This window comes from Camelus dromedarius, chromosome 14 (assembly GCF_036321535.1).
Source record: "Camelus dromedarius isolate mCamDro1 chromosome 14, mCamDro1.pat, whole genome shotgun sequence".
Lineage (NCBI taxonomy): Eukaryota > Metazoa > Chordata > Mammalia > Artiodactyla > Camelidae > Camelus > Camelus dromedarius.
The window spans coordinates 47,876,157-47,893,825 of NC_087449.1; the positions used below are offsets into that span (position 1 = coordinate 47,876,157).

Genomic DNA, 17,669 nt, shown 5'->3' on the forward strand with positions numbered 1-17,669 from the left:
CCCCATTTTACAGATGAGGAAACTGAGGCCTAGAGTAACTTGCCTGGGATTACAAACTAGGATTTAAGCTTAGGGTCTCCCTGATCCCGAAGTCTTAACTGCTATTTAACACAGCTTCTAAATGTAGTCAGCGCCAGGCATTTCACATATATAAACTCTGTCACTGTAACACAGTAAGATAGGCAGTATGATCGTCATTTTTGTAGATGGAGAAACTAAGGCTCAGAGCAGGTACCAAGTGCTTGAACCCAGGTCTGACCCAGAGCGGTGCTGTTTCCACTCTGTCAGTCTTCCTCTGGTCTTCTGTGATCTTGAGGTCTCTAGGGGAGAGCCTTTCCCATTGCTTCCAGACCTTTTGCTGTCACGGTGTCTGCTGAAGAACTATGATGTGAGGCTATCTGGGAGTCCTCAACTTGGCACTGGATACCTCAGGACTGGCTCCAGTGAGTCGAGCTCTTTTTGAAAACTCCCTGGATCCCTGCAGTCAGTTCGCGTATTAAACATTGACCTGTCCTGTTGGAAGTCACCCAGCGGTTGTGCAGGTGCTGCTGCTGATTATGACCTGGTCCTCGGCCCCCGCCGGGGAGCAGTGCCCACAGCTGTTTGGAAATACCCCCTCGCTCCCGGCATCTGTGGCCCCAGGGGAAGGGTGGCTGTTCACTCCATTGATTTCTTCCTCCAGAGCCGGGGGTGGCCGCTTGGAAAAGATTCAGCTGTTTACAATTCAGCTTATGTACACTTTAGCTGGGGACTGTGGGTGAGTCAGGAGGGCCACTCTCTCTGCCTGTGTCCTAAGAGACAGCATGAAAGTCAGCTGTATGGTAATGGCCTCCTGGGAGGAGGAGGAGCCCTCCCTAACAGACCCAGATGCTTAAGATCCAGGAAGCCTGTCTGCTCTCCAATCCTCTTAACCCAGACTCAACAGGGTCACTCTGCAGTGACACTGAGGCACGTCTGGGGCCACCTGGCTCAGCCTCCCTTTCATTGTGCTGGCCAGCCCCCCTGCAGACACCGGGTGTGGGCCCAGGGCCTGTCCCTTCTGTGATTCACAAAGCACCCGGAAGGGATCCTCCTGTCACAGCTCTTTCTTCCCTTCTCGGGAGCTGCCCTTGAGGACAGAGGTGCTCTGAGGGGCAGGGTGGTGATGGCACCTGTGTGAGAGCCACAGCCTGCAGTGTGTCCTCAAAGCAAGGGCTTCTTATATGTCTGACAGCACAGTCCTTAGCAGAATTGCAAAAATTGCAAACATTTGGCATTGGCGCCTCCTGCCTTCTGGTTCTCTGGAGACCCAGGTGGGAAGGGACCTACAATTTTCCCACCTCTAAGAGCTCCTTTTGTATGTGTTTTAGGAGGTACTGTCTTCCAAATTAGGTGCCTTCCACTCTTGCCTTGATTCTAAAATGTACAGTTTTAACTATGCGCCGCTTACCCCCACTGGAAAATTAAGCTGTTAGACTCTTCTAACTCCAGTGCTCTGTGATCTGGGGCCCCTGATCCAAAATATTCACTCTTCATCCTCCACCCCTCCCACCAAGCTCTCTGTCCCTAAATTGAGAGAAAAGCTGTTTGCTTCTCTGAGTCGTGATTCGCAGCAAGGTGTGAATGACTACAGGTGTATATTTGCATTTTAAAGAAGGTTATTAACCAAATGAATCTCTTTAGTTGACAGCTCTGTCAGGGTCCCAGGATAGAGCCTTCGTTCCTCCTTCCCTCTCCCCCCGCTCCACTCTCTCTCAGCAAATTGGTGCTTAATGAGATATTTTACCTCAAAGTGGCACTGATTTATTTAGGGGCCCAAATATAACTAATGAGATTGTAAAGGGCTGCTGCAGACTTTCCAGAGGGCTCCACCCTCAGCCTGTTGTGCTGTTAGTGCCTGCTGCTCGCACCAGGTGGACTCTGGTCTGCATCAGCTGCTCTCGGCCTCCAGGACATGACTTCCCTGGGCATCACTTTGCAGGTGCTCCACTCAGTCTCTCTAGAGCAGGCAGTTGTTCAGGAATCCTGCTGTCCCCTCCTGGCCACAGTGGCGCACAGTGAGCAGGACTTCAGAGCCAGCGGCCTGGAGAGAATGCTCTGTGTTGTATAAGCGACCTTGTGTTGCCATTTGTCGAGCAGAATCTGCTGCAAGCAAATGATCCATGTTATCACCTGCTCTGCTTCCTGAAATCCTTCATTAACTTTGTTAGCTCTGTCTTCCTCCTGCTACCGGAAGCAAAGGTAGTTAGAAGTCTTGTAAATTAAAATACTCCTTTCTCCTTGTGTCTAGAGAAAGGGGAAATAGCCACTAGCCAAGCTGAGGGGTGGAAAGAGAGGCTCTGCCCTCTGTTTCCTCTGAAGTCAGGTCTTCAAGGCTACTTATTTTAGGGACAGATCGAATGACCAGGTCATCTGGAATACTGGCAATAAATGTTAGTACTGAACCATATTTCAGCATAACTGGTGATTTTGATCTTATCTGTGCTTGTAAAGAACATCAGAGCTGGGTCTGACATGGCCCAGATCGTGCAAACTGGGGCCAGCCTGACCTGTGTCCTCAGTGGGCAAGAGAGCTCAACCTCTCAACACCTACCTACCCGCCCTGGGGGTGGACGCTATTATAGGTGCCTCCAGCCTCTGCCTCTAGAGGTCATCGTGCCTTTCCAAATGCCTGAAGCCCACGTGAATGTTTCAAAGGGGCCAGGGAATCCAGAGCTCCAGCCTTTGGGGATGAGTTAATGCTGTGTCTCCCTTCTGCCAAAGAAGTCTCCACTCTAAAGAGAAGAAATGCGGGGAGGGTATAACTTAAGTGGTGGAGCACATGCTTAGCACACACAAGGTCCTAGGTTCAATCCCCAGTCCCTCCATTAAAAAATAAATAAATAAATAAACCTAATTACTCCCCCCCAAAAAAAAACTTAAAAAAAATAAAGAAATGGGCTAAGGAGCTCTAAACTCTTTTTTTTATAGTGAGATACCTGAAATGCCCCTCCTGTAGGCAGGCACCAGCCAAGCTACTCTCAGTCATCGCCTCAAAGTGATTTACAAATGTCAGCTGGTGGCAGGTCGCTGTTGGAAGACCAGGGATACCTGTGCTCTTCGGCCAGCAGTGAAGACTGAGGCCGCAGGTCCTACACTCTCCAGTTTAGCAGCCCTTAAACAACTGTCACAAACTGGACACTGAGTTTGCCCCGAAGATACAAGAATGACCCAGACACCCTAGCCTGAAGGCATCTGCTTTGCCCAGCAGAGGAAACCAGCTCTGCAGCAGATAATCTCACATATGGGGCCACCGAGGGTCCTTCTTATTTTATCTAGTCCCTAGAAGGGCTATTTCTGCCAGAGCCTACAAGACCAGGGATTGAGAGGCAATCTAGAGGCGGAGGCATATACTATGTAATGATTCCCCGGGAACACATGGCTTTGTTCATTCTGATCAGAATACTTGGCCCTTTGTGGTCAGCTTCAATTAAAGGCTAGATTCTACCTCCCCCCACCCCAACCACCACTGAAGCTTGGCTTTACTTCCCTCCTGCAGCCTCTCCTACTTAGGGTGTCCTGGCCTCCACTTTTCAGATCCAGGTACCCAACTGTATGAAGGCATTTGAGACCTGTGGGAATCCCTGGCAGCACTTACAGCCTCGGGACTGGTCAAGGGAATTGAGTAAGGACGAATTCCAAAGATAGAGTATTTCTTTGTCTCTTTCATCTGGCCTCAGGGCCAGCAGGGCAGGTTTCCGCAAGTTTAAGCTGCTTTCCCCTAAGCAGGCCGCAAAGCAGTCTGGGAGAGCGGGAAGCAGATTAAATTAATCTCAGTGTGCTGAGCTTGGCAGGGGGTGAGATTGTGTTTGGTCATTCCAGAAATAGCCCAAACTCCTTTGTTACTAAAGCAGGTGGTGAGGTCTTGGCCTACAAGATAACTGCGAAGCAGAGTAGCTGCAAAATCTTTGTATAGTCATAAAGCACTCTCCCTTCCGACCCTTGGATCATGTCTCTCCTGTAACTTAACCCAGAGTTATGGAGAGTGATGACTTCTAATGTTGTGGTGAAAGGATTTATTAGTTTGTTCTCTTGCTTATTAATAAGATCCTTTAAAAAACAAAACAAAACAAAACAAAAACCTTGGACTCCAAAAAAGTCTTTGCTTCCAAAAAAGTCTTTGCTTCCCAGAGTTAAGCACTGGCTTTGTAGCCTCTGAGCTGGTGAGTGTCTGTTTGCTACTGTGTTGGGCATGAGGAAGGACTGACTTCAAGAGCTATCCCTGGTCTTGCAGTGTACATTAGCAGGCACAGATCTGAGAGACAGGAGGGAAGGGGCTGGGGGGCAAGGAGAAGAGGAGACAGGGTATCAGCAGCTGTTTGGTGATAAATATCAGTGAAAAGCGGGAGGCAGTTGTGATCCCAGAATTCAGAGGAGAATGGATTAATCCCATAGAAGTATTATAAATGAAAACAAGGGAGTCACTCGTTTCCCTCCATTGGTGTGCTCAGCAAGCAATGCAGCTGTGTTCAAAAGAAAACAAAAATCTTACCAACTGGATCTCTTAATACACTTGACATACTATGTTAGTATTGACTGAGTGCCTGACTTTAAAAGATACTGGCAAAGTAGACCAAGGGTGATTGTGAACTTGCGACCTTTTATATAAGAAATAGTTGAAGGAGCAAAGGAATTGTGGCCTGGAGTGACAGCCTTCGTGCACCAGGAGCATTTCTTGAGCACTTCCTAGTGCGCTGACAGGGCCCTGCTTTTCACTTTCTCATTGCGACACTAGCAGGTAGGTCTTATTATTGTCCTTACTTTACAGCTGGAGAAACTTAGGCTCAGAGACAGGTGAGGACTTGCCCCTAATTCACTTGTGTGATAGAGACCAGTCTCTAAACCTGTGTTTTTTGCCCATTATACAAATATGAGCAGCTTTTTTCTGTGTGGTCTTGAGGAATAGAACCAGAATTCTACAGAAGGTAGAATTTTTGGTTCATTATAAGGAAGAACTTTTTAATTGAACTGCCCAGGGTGGGAACAAACAATTTCAGAGGTAGTGAGTTCTTTTGTCACTGGAGATATTCAAGTAAATGTCAGAAAATCACTGGGTGGGGCTGTTACAGAGAAGGGTCAAGCGTTGGGAGAGGGTTGAACCAGACTTTCTAATCCTGTGATTCTATAATCTGTAGTTGATTAGAGACCAGGGGATATTTTACTAGGCTCTAATTAGAAGGAAATAGTCATCATCTAAAGATAGAATTTTAACTTACATAGTAAGCTTTCTAGTTTAACATTTATTCATCATTTTAAATAATATATAGATTTGTTTCTTTGCATATTTAAGATATTTTAAAATAAAAGTACAGAGAATGTAGGGATATAAATATAGACTTAAATACCTAAAATTTAAAAGCAAAGAAACTTAATTTGATTGATTGTATAATTAACTCAGCCCTCCCAGTTATTCATGGATTGTTAAGGAAAGATTTTTGTTTTCAGTTCCCAAACACCTATACAATTTAGAAAGACTGATTTCCAAAGGAGAAATTTTCCATCTCTATAGAAAAGTCAAAACTGTCAAAAAAATTTTTTTTCAAATGACTATAAACACTTAAAGGAATTTTTCTAACTTGCTGGTGTGACTGTGTCTCAAACAAAAATTAATTTTAAAAAATCTCATTAATCACATCTCTTAAGTGACATCTGCTCATCTCTGGAATTATTATAGTTGATTATAGAGGTCTGAGTACTGAAGGTGTATGTCATGGCCAACTCTTTCATCAAAAAAAGATTTATCCTGGTTTATTGCCCATTGGGACTACTGGTAATAAAATGAACCAGTTTATAAACCTTCCCTAAAATGAGTTTATTTTGATTTCTCCATGTTACGTAATTAGACATGGTGAATTCCTATTCTGTGGTGGGATTTTTAGATTTTTAACCTGAAATAAGAGCATCCTCATATAAATTTTGTGCAAAAATAACTAATATATGTACTGAAATTGTTTTTAAGGAGTGTAATACATACATGCACACTGGGTTATGCTTACTATTAATAGGCTCATTGCAATAAAGAAGTGGCTCGCTCTTTCTTTTTCTTTTTCGTTTTTAGGAAGTTCCAGGTTGAGGGCAACCTCAGTTCACACAGTTGATGGTGGTAGAGAATGGCCCTGGGAAGGGGTGAGGAGAGAGTTACAAAAGTGAAGATATAAGAGCTGCTTCTAAAACAGTGAAGCAACTCATGAGAGGTGCTGTTTGAAGTAGAAAGGAGATACTTTGTGGTTTGGCTCTGCCCAGGCACCTCGTCACACTTTTTGGAGTTCTCCGGCAAGCCTTTCAGATGAAGGCTGGCAGGCCCTTGGAGAGGAGAACGTAGGCAAGGCTATCCATGGAAGGGCAGAGTCTGTGGTTGGCTGAGGACAAGACTGGATAGGGAGCTGAGAACTGGACCTGCAGAAGCAGCATAGAAAACCTCAGTTCTGCCTGTGGCTTCCTTGCTGGAGAAGTAGAATACACATGTATCTTAATGCAGTGATCCCAAATAACCAGTTTCTCCTGATAGACAGATCTACATTATAGTGTTTACTTGGGGTTCAGTACTTTGACATTTCATGGCACACTTAAAATCTAACCCTTCTCTCCCCAAACCTCTCTCCCTCAAACCCCATCACACCCAAGCCTAGTTCAGCTTTTCATCCTGTCTTAGATATCACCTTGAATACATTTTTCTCCCTTGAGCTGAATGTTAACTTGTTTGTCCAGATCAGTATTGACCAAGGTCTTAGCTCCTTAAAGACAGAATTCCTGCCTGTTTAACCTAGTCAAACTCTTCTTGGCACAGTTGGGAAATTAAGAAACACTGAAACACTGCCAGCTGATGAGCTGCATTGTTGGAGACCTGACTGTAGTTAGTCACACTTGGTGGCGTGTTCCTTGAAACCGTCCTGCTTTTGAATGGGTCATTGAGGGAGGGGCCTGCTCGGTTTGCATTGACATTTGGCTCCAAGGGAAAAACCGGGAGATGTTGAGTCCCCGCTCTCCTTCCGCTGGCCTGGACTTGGTTCTGACCTCCCCTGCTTGTGTTTTCCTGCTTTTTCTTGTACAGAGACAGGGCAGGGCATTGTTCATGCACTGACCGACCTCAGCAGCCCCGGCATGACCTCAGGGAACGGAAACTCTGCCTCCAGCATCACCGGCACTGCCCCCCAGAATGGTGAGAATAAACCACCACAGGCCATTGTGAAACCCCAAATCCTGACGCATGTTATCGAAGGGTTTGTGATCCAGGAGGGGGCGGAGCCTTTCCCGGTACGGACTACTTCTTTTCCCCTCTTTTTTTTTTTTTTTATAAGTATACTTTGGATGTGTATTAGAGTATTTTTACATTTCCATGTAAAATTTCTGAAAATGTGAAAAATAATGCTCTTTCCTTGCTAATCTCCCCTCAAAGGAATGTCAGAGCTATTTTCTTTCTAGGACTGAGTGTCTTCCTAAGGTCCAGAAGGGGTCAGTGATTAAGAATAATCGGCAGGGCCCCTGGGTTAGAGGTTTCCGCACACAGACTCAGCTGTGGCCCTGCCTGATGAAGTGAGACCCCCTTGGTTAGAGGGGGGTTCACATTGGAGTGTTTGGTGCAGGATGATGGACTTTGGGAAATGAGACCTCATTCAGGTTTGAATGCCTAAACCCCCACATGGCAACACTTTGACCAGTTTGTGAGCAAAAGGAAGCTGTGTAGAAGAGAATTCTCAAGATCTATCTGAAAGAAAGATAAGAGAACAGAATTATAGCCTAAAGCTTCTTTTCTGGGGACAGTGAGGAAAGTAAGGAGCACTTCAGAAAAAGGCACTTCATCAGGTGTCTCAAATGAAAGCGTAAGACCAAGGGGAAATACAGAAGAATCAAGAAAATGGCTTCCTGGAACACAGCACCCAGAGCTGATGGTGTGCAGTGTGAATCTGTGAGACAGGTGGCCTGCTCTGTCGGTGGGAGGAGCCCAGAGCCAGGTGCGCTCCAGCCCCTCTCGTGATAAAGTTAACTGGCTGGTAGAGCCACAGCATCTTCAAGGGATGCCATCTGTCTTTTGTACATTCTTTGGATCCATGAGTGGTCTGAATAGTCAGCCGGAGCCTCAAAGCTTGATTAACTGAGCTGGGTGCCCTGCCCTTCTAAAATGCCAAAAGACAAAAATGCCAAGATAGGTTCTTGTCCACTTTCCCTCTGGGGGTCACTCAAGGCCTGTGGCAGAGACAGCCAGGAGCACCTCGGCTATAAGTAGCTCTAGCCCTGTCACGTCCCTTCCCTTGTTAGAGTAGGTCCTCCCTTTGGTCTCCTGGGGAAACACCAGAACCAGCTGATCTCGCAGGGTAGATGCAGATTGGATAGCAGCCCAGCATTGCCCTAGAGATCTGGCCACCAGGCTGCCTGAACAAAAGGCAACAAAAGGAGTGAACCAGCCCATGCAGGATCCTGGCACCACCGAGGGCCTTTGCTTTATGGTGGGGCCCAGCATCCGCGTTTTCCTCTCCTCCTCCGTGGCTGCCTATCCATCTGGCTTGGAGAGGGCAGTGGAGAGAGAGAGAACAGTAAGACATCCAGAAATGGCGGCTGAGTCTCTCTCTCTCACATTCACTCACACACGGCCTCAGCTGTGTTCCTGCCCCGTGACGTGTGGGCACTGGGGCCTGGGCCTGGCCGTGGTTCTGGCGGTGTGGGAAACCTGGTCCCTGCCTTCATCTCTGCCCCCAAGATACCTGGAAGAGTAGATGCTCTCCTGACCTTCTAAGCCATCCATTGGTCCTGGATTAAAGCCATTTCCATCCCTGTATTTTGATGGCCGTTGGCATCTTGCCTCATGAGCTAAACAGCAAAACAGGCCTTGAGCGGGGTGTACTTAGGTGGTGGTACGGGGGCTGGCATCTGCGCCTGGGTGCTTTTTACATGTAATTTTGATGAGGCTTGATAGCAAGGAAGTGTGCTTACCTGACCCTCACGGCCTCCGTGTCACCTTGTCCTCTAGGTGGGACGCTCGTCCCTGCTGGTGGGGAATCTCAAGAAGAAGTATGCACAGGGGTTCTTGCCTGAGAAACTTCCGCAGCAGGACCATACCACCACCACTGACTCAGAGATGGAAGAGCCCTATCTGCAAGGTAGCATCTCAGACCCTGGATGCTAGGGCTCTGACAGGGCTGGGCAGGACGCAGGCAAGGCTGGCAAGTCCTTTCCTGATGTCCACGGAGGGGCTCTGAGCCGGGAAGTGTGTGAACATGTCAGTCGACTGGACATTTCCCCAGGTGCCTGTTCAGCCCTGTCCCTAGAAAGTAGGCAGGAGCTCCTGCCCCCAGGGAACTGTCTCTCCCTGCCTCTCCTCCAGCCCCAGGATTCCAGGAGTCGCTATTCCCACGTGAATCACTGGCAAGCTGTAGGACTGTAGCCCAGGCAGCTCGTGCCCCCGACACCCACAGCCTCAGGAGCCTGTGCTCAGGACAGGGGCCAGCTCGCAGGCACAGTGGTGGCCAGGCAGGCGCTGCACTTGCCGCATGGGTTGTGGACTAAATGGGGGCAGGCAGGGTGTCTGCAGAGGCTGCCAAGCTCCTGGGTTCTGTTCTCCAGGCTGGCAGCTGACTGGACACCTCGGGGAAGGGCAGGGTGATTCCAAATCAGTGTGATGGCAGCAGTGTTCCCTCTGAGCCTCCTGCACTCTCCCGGGGTTATAAAGGGGAGCACTGATTTTCCCAACTGTGTTTTGTCTCACAGCCCTTCAAAGAAAAACCTGTCAAGGGTCCAGGGCAATCTGTGGACACCTTTGGGTTCTTTCCAGGGCCAAAGCCATAGCCTTTCCAAACACAATGACGAAAGCAGTTTGGCCTTCTCCAAGCTGCTGCGGCTGCCGGGCAGGGCTGTGGGAGCGCAAGGAACAGGCAGGACAGAGTAGAGAGGCCCTGGGGTGGGAATTACTCCCTCTCCACGCTGATGACCAGTTTTCATGCTTTTCAGAATCCAAAGAGGAGGGTACTCCCCTCAAACTCAAGTGTGAGCTCTGTGGCCGGGTGGACTTTGCCTACAAGTTCAAGCGTTCCAAGCGCTTCTGTTCCATGGCCTGTGCAAAAAGGTGAGAGCTGCGGCCCCAGTCCCCTGCCCAGCCCTTCCCTCTGCTCAGGACTGCTCCCTGGGGTCCAGCTCCCTACTTCCTTGGCCCGCCTGGAAGCAACATCACGTCACTCATTCACCAGAGAACTCCCATGAGAAGGTCAGAGAGAGAGCGGCACAGAGTCCAAGGGAAAGAGGCAGTGTCCAGCCTGTCTGGCCCTCCTGGGGCCCACCAGCACCTGCCCTTGCAGCTCCCTCTCCTTAGGGTTTACCTCAGCCTCCGCTGGAAGCTTTGCCCAGAGCCACTGCACTGGTTACACATGTCCTCTTCGCCAGCTTTCACCCAGCTTAGAAGGCTGATGAGCACAGTAAAAACCAGCAGGCCGGCCGTGCACAGGTCCCCGTGCCCGGGGGCTGACCCGCGTTACATCATCTCATCTCACAGCAGGTGTTGCCATTGTGCCCTTCATACACATTAGGAAGCTGAGGCACAAAGGAGACATATTGTGCCTGAAGTCCTAGAGCTGGGGACTTAGACCAGTCTGACTCCAAGCCCCTTGGTCTTTGTACCAAGCTGGAAGAGGCCCCGAGCTCCCCGAGGGGAAGAACTCCCGGGGCCCCCGGGCAGAGGTGCTCTGCACACCAGCTAGAGTAAGGCTCTCCCCGGCCCTCCTCCCCTCAGGCTGTGCTGGAGGTCCTCCCGGCACCTTTGTGGCACTTTGCCAGGCCACTCTCCATCAGGACAGTGGACGCTGGTTTCCTGGCACAGGTAATGTTTGAAGTAGAACGTGGCAGCGCTGAGTTCTTACCATGACCCAAGGTGTGTCCCACTTTGCAAACATTAGCTCTGTAACTGCCAGACCAGTTACAGAAAGCGAGTGGTCTCATCCCCAGGTCCAGATGGGGAGACAGGTTCAGAGGTGGAGGGACCTGCCCAGATTCACACAGCTGGTAGTAAGTGGTGGACTTCAGGCTGGAGCAAGTAGACAGACTCAAATTTTGCCAAATACCTTTACTGCTCTTATTCTTTCTGGGGCCCATTCGCCCTGCGACTGCCCTGACTTCCCCGGTTCCCTGACTCTGGCAGGTACAACGTGGGATGCACCAAACGAGTGGGCCTTTTCCACTCAGACCGGAGCAAGCTGCAGAAGGCGGGAGCCACGACCCACAACCGCCGTCGGGCCAGCAAAACCAGTCTGCCGACACTCACCAAGGATACCAAGAAGCAGGTGAGGGCTGGCGGAGCCGGGATGCCCACTGCTTTTTCTTTGCTGCTGCTGCTGCTGCCGTCAGTGCTCCCTCCTGTACTCACTTCTCATAATCCATCAGGTCAAGCCTTCCCCTTGTCCCTTCATAGGTCCCTTTACCTAGACCCACGGGTGCTCATCTTTCCCTTCTCCGTGACCTTGCCCTGACTTTACCCCTTTTTTCTAGTTTCTTCTTTGACTTCTGGGGCTGTGGAAGTGGGGCTTCCCTGCCTGGCCCTGTGAGGAGACAGGCTGGCCCACTCAGCTCCTGTGTTACGCGGAGGGCTGGGGGAGAAGGCAGCCGACGCCATCTCCTTCCACCCCTTGTTGCCTCTGAACGTTAGAGCGCCGGCTCCTTGAAGGTCCCTACCAGGGGCGTGGGCATTGTTCACTAAGCATGTTTTGGCACCGGCTACGTGCAGGAACTCTGTTAGGCACTAAAGCTATGAATTGTGCTAAAGGAACTCACAGCCTAGCGTGATGCTTCAGCTCTTAAGTGTATTTTGCTGCTTATTGTTACTGTTTTGGTCATAAACCTCTTTAAGAATCTGATGAAAGCTGTGGTCCAAAATGGACATACACAGGAAATTTTACATGCTCTCAGGTGGTTCATAGACCATCCCCCAAAACCCACAGGGCCTGGGTTTAAAACCCCACATCTAGAAGAAAGTACAGACATCAAATCAGATTATTGCAGTGCAGTGTGGTACATGCTCCAGTACTGGGACTAACTCTGCTTAGGATCAGAGAGGAGCATTGCAAAGGATGCTTTTTGATCTAGAATTCAAAGATACATAGTAGCAGACCACATAGAAAAGGGCGAATATACCCGCCTTTGCCCATCACTCTGCTAGAGATGGTTATTCCCCCATCCTAAAGAAAACTGTTTGTCTCTGCTCCCAGCCTACAGGCACTGTACCCCTTTCAGTTACTGCTGCATTGCAGCTAACACACAGCCAGGAAGACTCCAGCCGTTGCTCAGATAACTCAAGCTATGAGGAACCCTTGTCACCCATCTCAGCCAGCTCATCCACCTCCCGCCGGCGACAAGGCCAGCGGGACCTGGAGCTCCCTGACATGCACATGCGGGACCTAGTGGGCATGGGACACCACTTCCTGCCAAGTGAGCCCACCAAATGGAACGTGGAGGATGTCTACGAATTCATCCGCTCTCTGCCAGGTAAGGCCCTGGGAGGTTCCACACCTGCCTGGAACAGCAGGGAATGAGAGGGTGTGAGAGACCTCACTGCCCACCACCAGGAGAGACTGGGCAGTTCAGTGAGTGACTCAGGTTCAGGAAGAGGGGTGCAGAGATGAGTATCACGAGGTTCCTGCCTGTAGGAGCTTACATTCCAGCTCAGAACACAGACTGAAAGTAGTATTTTGTGGCTGTAGTCCGACACAGGTACGCACGGGCACGGGGTCTCTGGAAGGTGATGACATGCCCAACTCTGTGTCTCTCGGGGCTGGTTGGTAGGAGTGTCAAGTGGCAGTGTAGGAAATCTGTCAAGGAGAACATCAAAATGAAGGAAATTTACGCTGGATGACATTAGACAGGCAGGCCTGTGCCGGATGGAGAGACCATATCATGGAGCAGCCTAAGCAGAGGCATGAAGACACGCAAGCCTGTGAGGGAGCTGGGAGCCGCCGGTAACCCTGGGTGTGCAGTGCAGGTGGTCTCATGGGCTAGGGTCTAGAAGTGAGCCCTGAAAGACAAGCCTCACATCTGCACGACTGCTTTTGGTGAGACCCCAGAGCTTCTCCACTGTTCTTCCTGCCAGTCTCATCCCGCCACTGACCGGGTCAGATACTGGTGGCAACTATATGCCTGTTTACTCAGAGACTGGAGTGGGGTTAAGAGCGGAATTCTGAGTCAAACAGAACTGGGCCGAAATCCTGGCTCTGCCACTTAAGCCAGGTTAGTTATCGCTGTATCCCCCAAATTTGTTATCACACAGGCACCCAGGGTCAGGAATTCTGGAGTGGTCCAGCTGCACCGTTCTGCCACTGGGACTCTTCTGAGGTTGTGATGAAGGTGTCCACCAAGGCTGAGGCCATCTGAAGGCTTGACTGGGGCTGTTGGGTCCTCTGCCAGGGTGCCTTGCTCACATGATTCTCAAGAGGGCATGGCTGTTGGCAAGAAGCCTCAGTCACTCTCCACGTGGGTCTCTTCAGAACATTCATGCTTGAGTGTTCTTGTGACATGGCAGCCAGCGGTCCCCACAAGTGGTGATCCAAGACAGCAAGGGGCAACCACCCACCATGCCCTGCACGATCCAGCTCAGAGGTCACATACTGTCACCCCAATAATATCTACAGATAACACAGGTCAACCCCATTCATCGTGAGGGACTCAGGAAGGCATGAAAGGGAAGCAAGGATTATTGGGAGCTATTTGGAGGCTGATCAGTTCATCCCACTGATTCATGTTCCTCCCTCAGGCAAATTACCCTCACCCCCCCCCCCACCCAAGTCCCCACGAGTCTCGTCCCATTGCAGAAGTGGTTTGAAGTCCAGGATGTCATCCACTAACTTGGGTCCAGGCACAGATGAGGCTCTTGGGTCCAGCTCCTCAAGTACGACTCCTCTGAATCTGAAGACCTGAGAACGAGGAACAGGTTATCCATTCCCTCCATAAGCCCAGGATATGGTGGGACAGGCACAGGGGAACCACAGTAGACACGCCCAGTCAAGAAGGGCAAACACGGGGGACTGTGGGAGTCACTGATCCCTACCAGGGCACGTGTTGGCCTTGCCTTGGTTGGGACTCAAAGCCTGGAGTGATTCTCTTTCACTCTTGGCTCCACCCTGAGTCATACTTCCTTTGCTCTTAAAGGTAGCCTGGGTTTTCAGTGCTGCTTTTGTTCTGTATGACCTCTGACCCTTTCAGTCCAAGTGAGCAGTGTTTCTGCAAATACTGTTCTCTTAAAATCTTTGTGGGCTTTTTGTTGGGGTTCACTCCATTAGACAAGAACCATATCCAAAAATGTCTTCAGGACAAGCCTTTCTCTACATTAGGCTTCTTCTGAAGCTGAGGGTCAGTACCCTGAATAGTCTTAGGAGCCGGGCTGTTGAATGGAGAAGCTCTGTGAGGCACACCCATAAAGCCCCTAGGGAGCCTTGTGATCCAGCAGCTCTCTGGGGCAGCACCTTAGAGCTTTCTGAGGACTTAACACAAGGTTTAAGTCACACCCTCAGTTTCATTTTTACACTGTATTTTCTCGACTGTGTCCTCGATCTGGTCTTTGCCTAGAAACCGTTTCTCAATTTTAGCATCATCTGCATCTGGAGAGGCTGAGGATTTTCAAAACCACAAATCCAGGCTGCTTTGTGTTCCAGTTTTCTTCAGCCTCGTCCGTCCTCACATTTTCCCACAGCCACAGTGGGAAGCCGGGCAGCACCTGGCTTTCTGCCTGGGGTCTCCTTGGCTGGAGCACTGGGTTCAGGAGGTGTCTCACTCTTAGCAGATTAACGCCAGCAATAGTGTTGCTCAATTTTCTATTTCATAACAGGGATCCCATTTCTTCCAGTTTCCAGTAACACTTTCCTCACTTTAAGCCTCTCCAGCAGTTTCCTCAAAGGCCGTCAGATGTCTCCGTCTCTCTGGGCACCTCAGACGTTCACTGACACTCTCCTCAGAGTCCTCCAGCCCCTACCCCATGCCACACCCACATTGTTCAGGTTTGGGTGTGACAGCACCCCTCTCCCAGGTACCAGAATCTGCATCAGTCATCTGCTGCTGTGAAACAGATCACCCCAAAGCTTAGTGGCTTAAAGCAATAATGACTTCTTATCTCAGGGGTTTTGTGGGGCATTTCTGGCTCAGAGTCTCTTACAGGGTCTGTGTTGCAGTGGCAGCCAGAGCTGCAGTTATCTGAGGGCTGGGACTGGAGGAGCCCCTTCCAAGGGGCTGCACTCACATGGCCCCAGGGGCTGGCTGTGGGCAAGAGGGCTGCTTGAGTGTCCTCACGGAATGGTGGCTGGCTCACTCCAAAACAAATTATCTGAAAGACCGGGGTGAAGCTGCTGTGCCCTTGATGATGTAGCCTAGGCAATCCTGCACTATCACTTCCGCAACACCTGCGATCTCCCGGGTCAGCCCGGTTCATTGAACGGGTGGGAACAGGCACACGCCTGAACGAGGAGGCGTGGGTCACAGGACCACCGTGGAGTCTGGCTGCCTGGGGTCAGTCAGTCAGTCAGTCGGCCTCTCTCAGACTGTAAAGTTAGAACAGCAACAGCTTCCTCAGGGTGTGGTCACGAGGCTCAAGTGAGATGACGCCCCTGAAGGGCGGTGGCTGCCGAGTGTGACTAACTGATCCTGTCTCTGGTGGCATCCCCTCAGGCTGCCAGGAGATAGCAGAGGAGTTCCGAGCCCAGGAGATCGATGGGCAGGCGCTGCTGCTGCTCAAGGAGGACCACCTGATGAGCGCCATGAACATCAAGCTGGGGCCCGCCCTCAAGATCTACGCACGCATCAGCATGCTCAAGGACTCCTAGGGCCGGCGCCTTCGCCCGGGCTCCTCCCCCGGCTGAGTAGAGCCAGCGGACACTCCTGGGGGCCCAGCAACGGGCGGTCGGTCGAGGGAAGGGCCCTCCCTGTGGGGCATGGCTGGGGAGGAGGTCTCGGCACCTCGTCGATGGCTCTCAGGGGCCTTTCTTTCTGTGGGAGGGGCAGAGAGGTAGGTGGCGCAGAAGATGGGGCTTTATGCTTGTAAATATTGATAGCACTGGCTTCCTCCAAAGTCCCAATACTCTAGCCCCTCTCTCTTCCCCTCTCTCTGTCCCCCATTTTCCAGGGGGTATATGGTCAGGGCTCCCCAACCTGAGTTGGGTCACTTCCAGGGGCAGCCATCAGGCCTGGCTAGAGGCCTCGGCAGCCCTTGCCCGCCTTCCTCCACTTCTCTCTCCGGGCCTGGCTGACTCTTCCGTTGCCAGCTTCTCCCACTTTGGCCTGTTTCTGAAGCAGCCAGAAGGGTTCTCCCCCTTTACCCTCTGCAGGTGGAGAGAGAGAAGCTGGGCCCAGTGTGGCCACGCCTGCTGGCACAGACGCCTTAACGCTGTGTGTGTGACTGTATGACTGTGTGGGAGCCTGGACTGGCAGACAGGCCGCGAGCCCCCCTCTGGCTTCTCCAGGTGTTTTGTAGCAAACAGCCACTTAGTGCTTTGTCCTGGACTCCACTCCGCCTCAGGATGGGGAATACACAAGAAGGGCGGCCTCAGTGCAGAGAGGCAAGGTCAGAAAGCAGTGACGACTAGGAGATTTTCCTTTCCAGATTGTCGAGGTGTCTCCGAAGCCCTTTCCCCACACTGTGACGTCCCCCTGACTGCCCTGCTGTGGCACAGATGGCATTAAGAAAGCTGCTGGTGGGCCAGGAGCCCAGGGGTGGGCAGAGCGAATGTCTAAGGGTAGAAGAGCTGGAGGGGCCACTGAGGCGAAGAAGGCAGCCTTGGGCCTTGGCTCCCTCGCTTCTTTGCCTCTGGAACTTGCTGGCAGCCATGTGAGCTGCCCATGGAGGAGGCAGGGCAGGAAGGGCGAGGGCCTGCCTCTGACTTGCCCTGTCCTCTGCAGGCCCCCGGGGAGAGTGGGACCCTCCCCGGGGGGAGGGTGGGCGGCCTTCTCCACCTGTTTTATTCCCCACTCACACCCCCAGGCAGGGTTGGAAATGAAGGACTTTTTTAACCATTTGTTTTTGTTTTTTAAAAATAAATCTGTAAAATCTGTTCCTTCTGTGCCTTTCTCCCCTGGGGATGCCTTTCTCTGATCCTGAATGGCTACTTTTCACCTGTAAGGGGTGGGGTTGTCCCTGGGTTGGGAGAGGGACGACCACCTTAACTGGACAGCATAACCTCCATGCTTTGCCGATGTCGGCTCGTGTGAGGTTGCCCTTCGCCCCAGTTCACACAAGAAAAGCAGATGCTGCTTCACACAGGTGTCCCTTGGAGTGGGAGGGTCCAGGCCCCTTCAACTCTGAGCCCCACTACCCACCATCCCCACCGAGAGACATGACACTGTGGGACCAATAATGTCTAGGTCACCTGAGCAGAGCTCAGACCCTTCCATCCCCCATCAGACACCTTTGGTGGTTGCAGCTCTGTGTCCAGCACTGCCTTTGGGATGGCTTCAGTTCACTCAACACCTGAGCATTTTTTGGATGTTGGAATAGCAGACTGAGTCTGTCCTCAAGGAGGTGACGCCTAAGCCTCAAATAGAGGAAAAGGCGCCTTCCAGACACAGACCACTTGCACAGTCAGTCTCTTAACGGCGGGGCACAGGGAAACTAGCTGGGGGACTTTTAAGAGCCAATGCCCATACCTTGGTAACTCCTGTCTGGAAAGCCTGGAGGAAGCTCCTACCTGGAGAAAGAG

General features: G+C 51.0%; 1 protein-coding gene across 5 annotated transcripts in view; it reads left to right on the top strand.

Annotated features, from left to right (window-relative positions):
• PHC2 (polyhomeotic homolog 2) overlaps positions 1 to 17,024 on the top strand; it is a 97,840-nt gene extending 80,816 nt beyond the window's left edge. For all 5 annotated transcript variants that reach the window (XM_031464679.2, XM_031464680.2, XM_031464682.2 and 2 more), the window contains 6 exons: positions 7,070 to 7,272; positions 8,984 to 9,113; positions 9,961 to 10,075; positions 11,141 to 11,282; positions 12,204 to 12,480; positions 15,646 to 17,024. In XM_031464679.2, coding sequence (XP_031320539.1) covers positions 7,070 to 7,272; positions 8,984 to 9,113; positions 9,961 to 10,075; positions 11,141 to 11,282; positions 12,204 to 12,480; positions 15,646 to 15,800 — 1,022 coding nt within the window. In that variant the 3' untranslated portion in view covers positions 15,801 to 17,024. The remainder of the gene's footprint in view (positions 1 to 7,069; positions 7,273 to 8,983; positions 9,114 to 9,960; positions 10,076 to 11,140; positions 11,283 to 12,203; positions 12,481 to 15,645) is intronic.
• Positions 17,025 to 17,669: the final 645 nt, after the last annotated feature.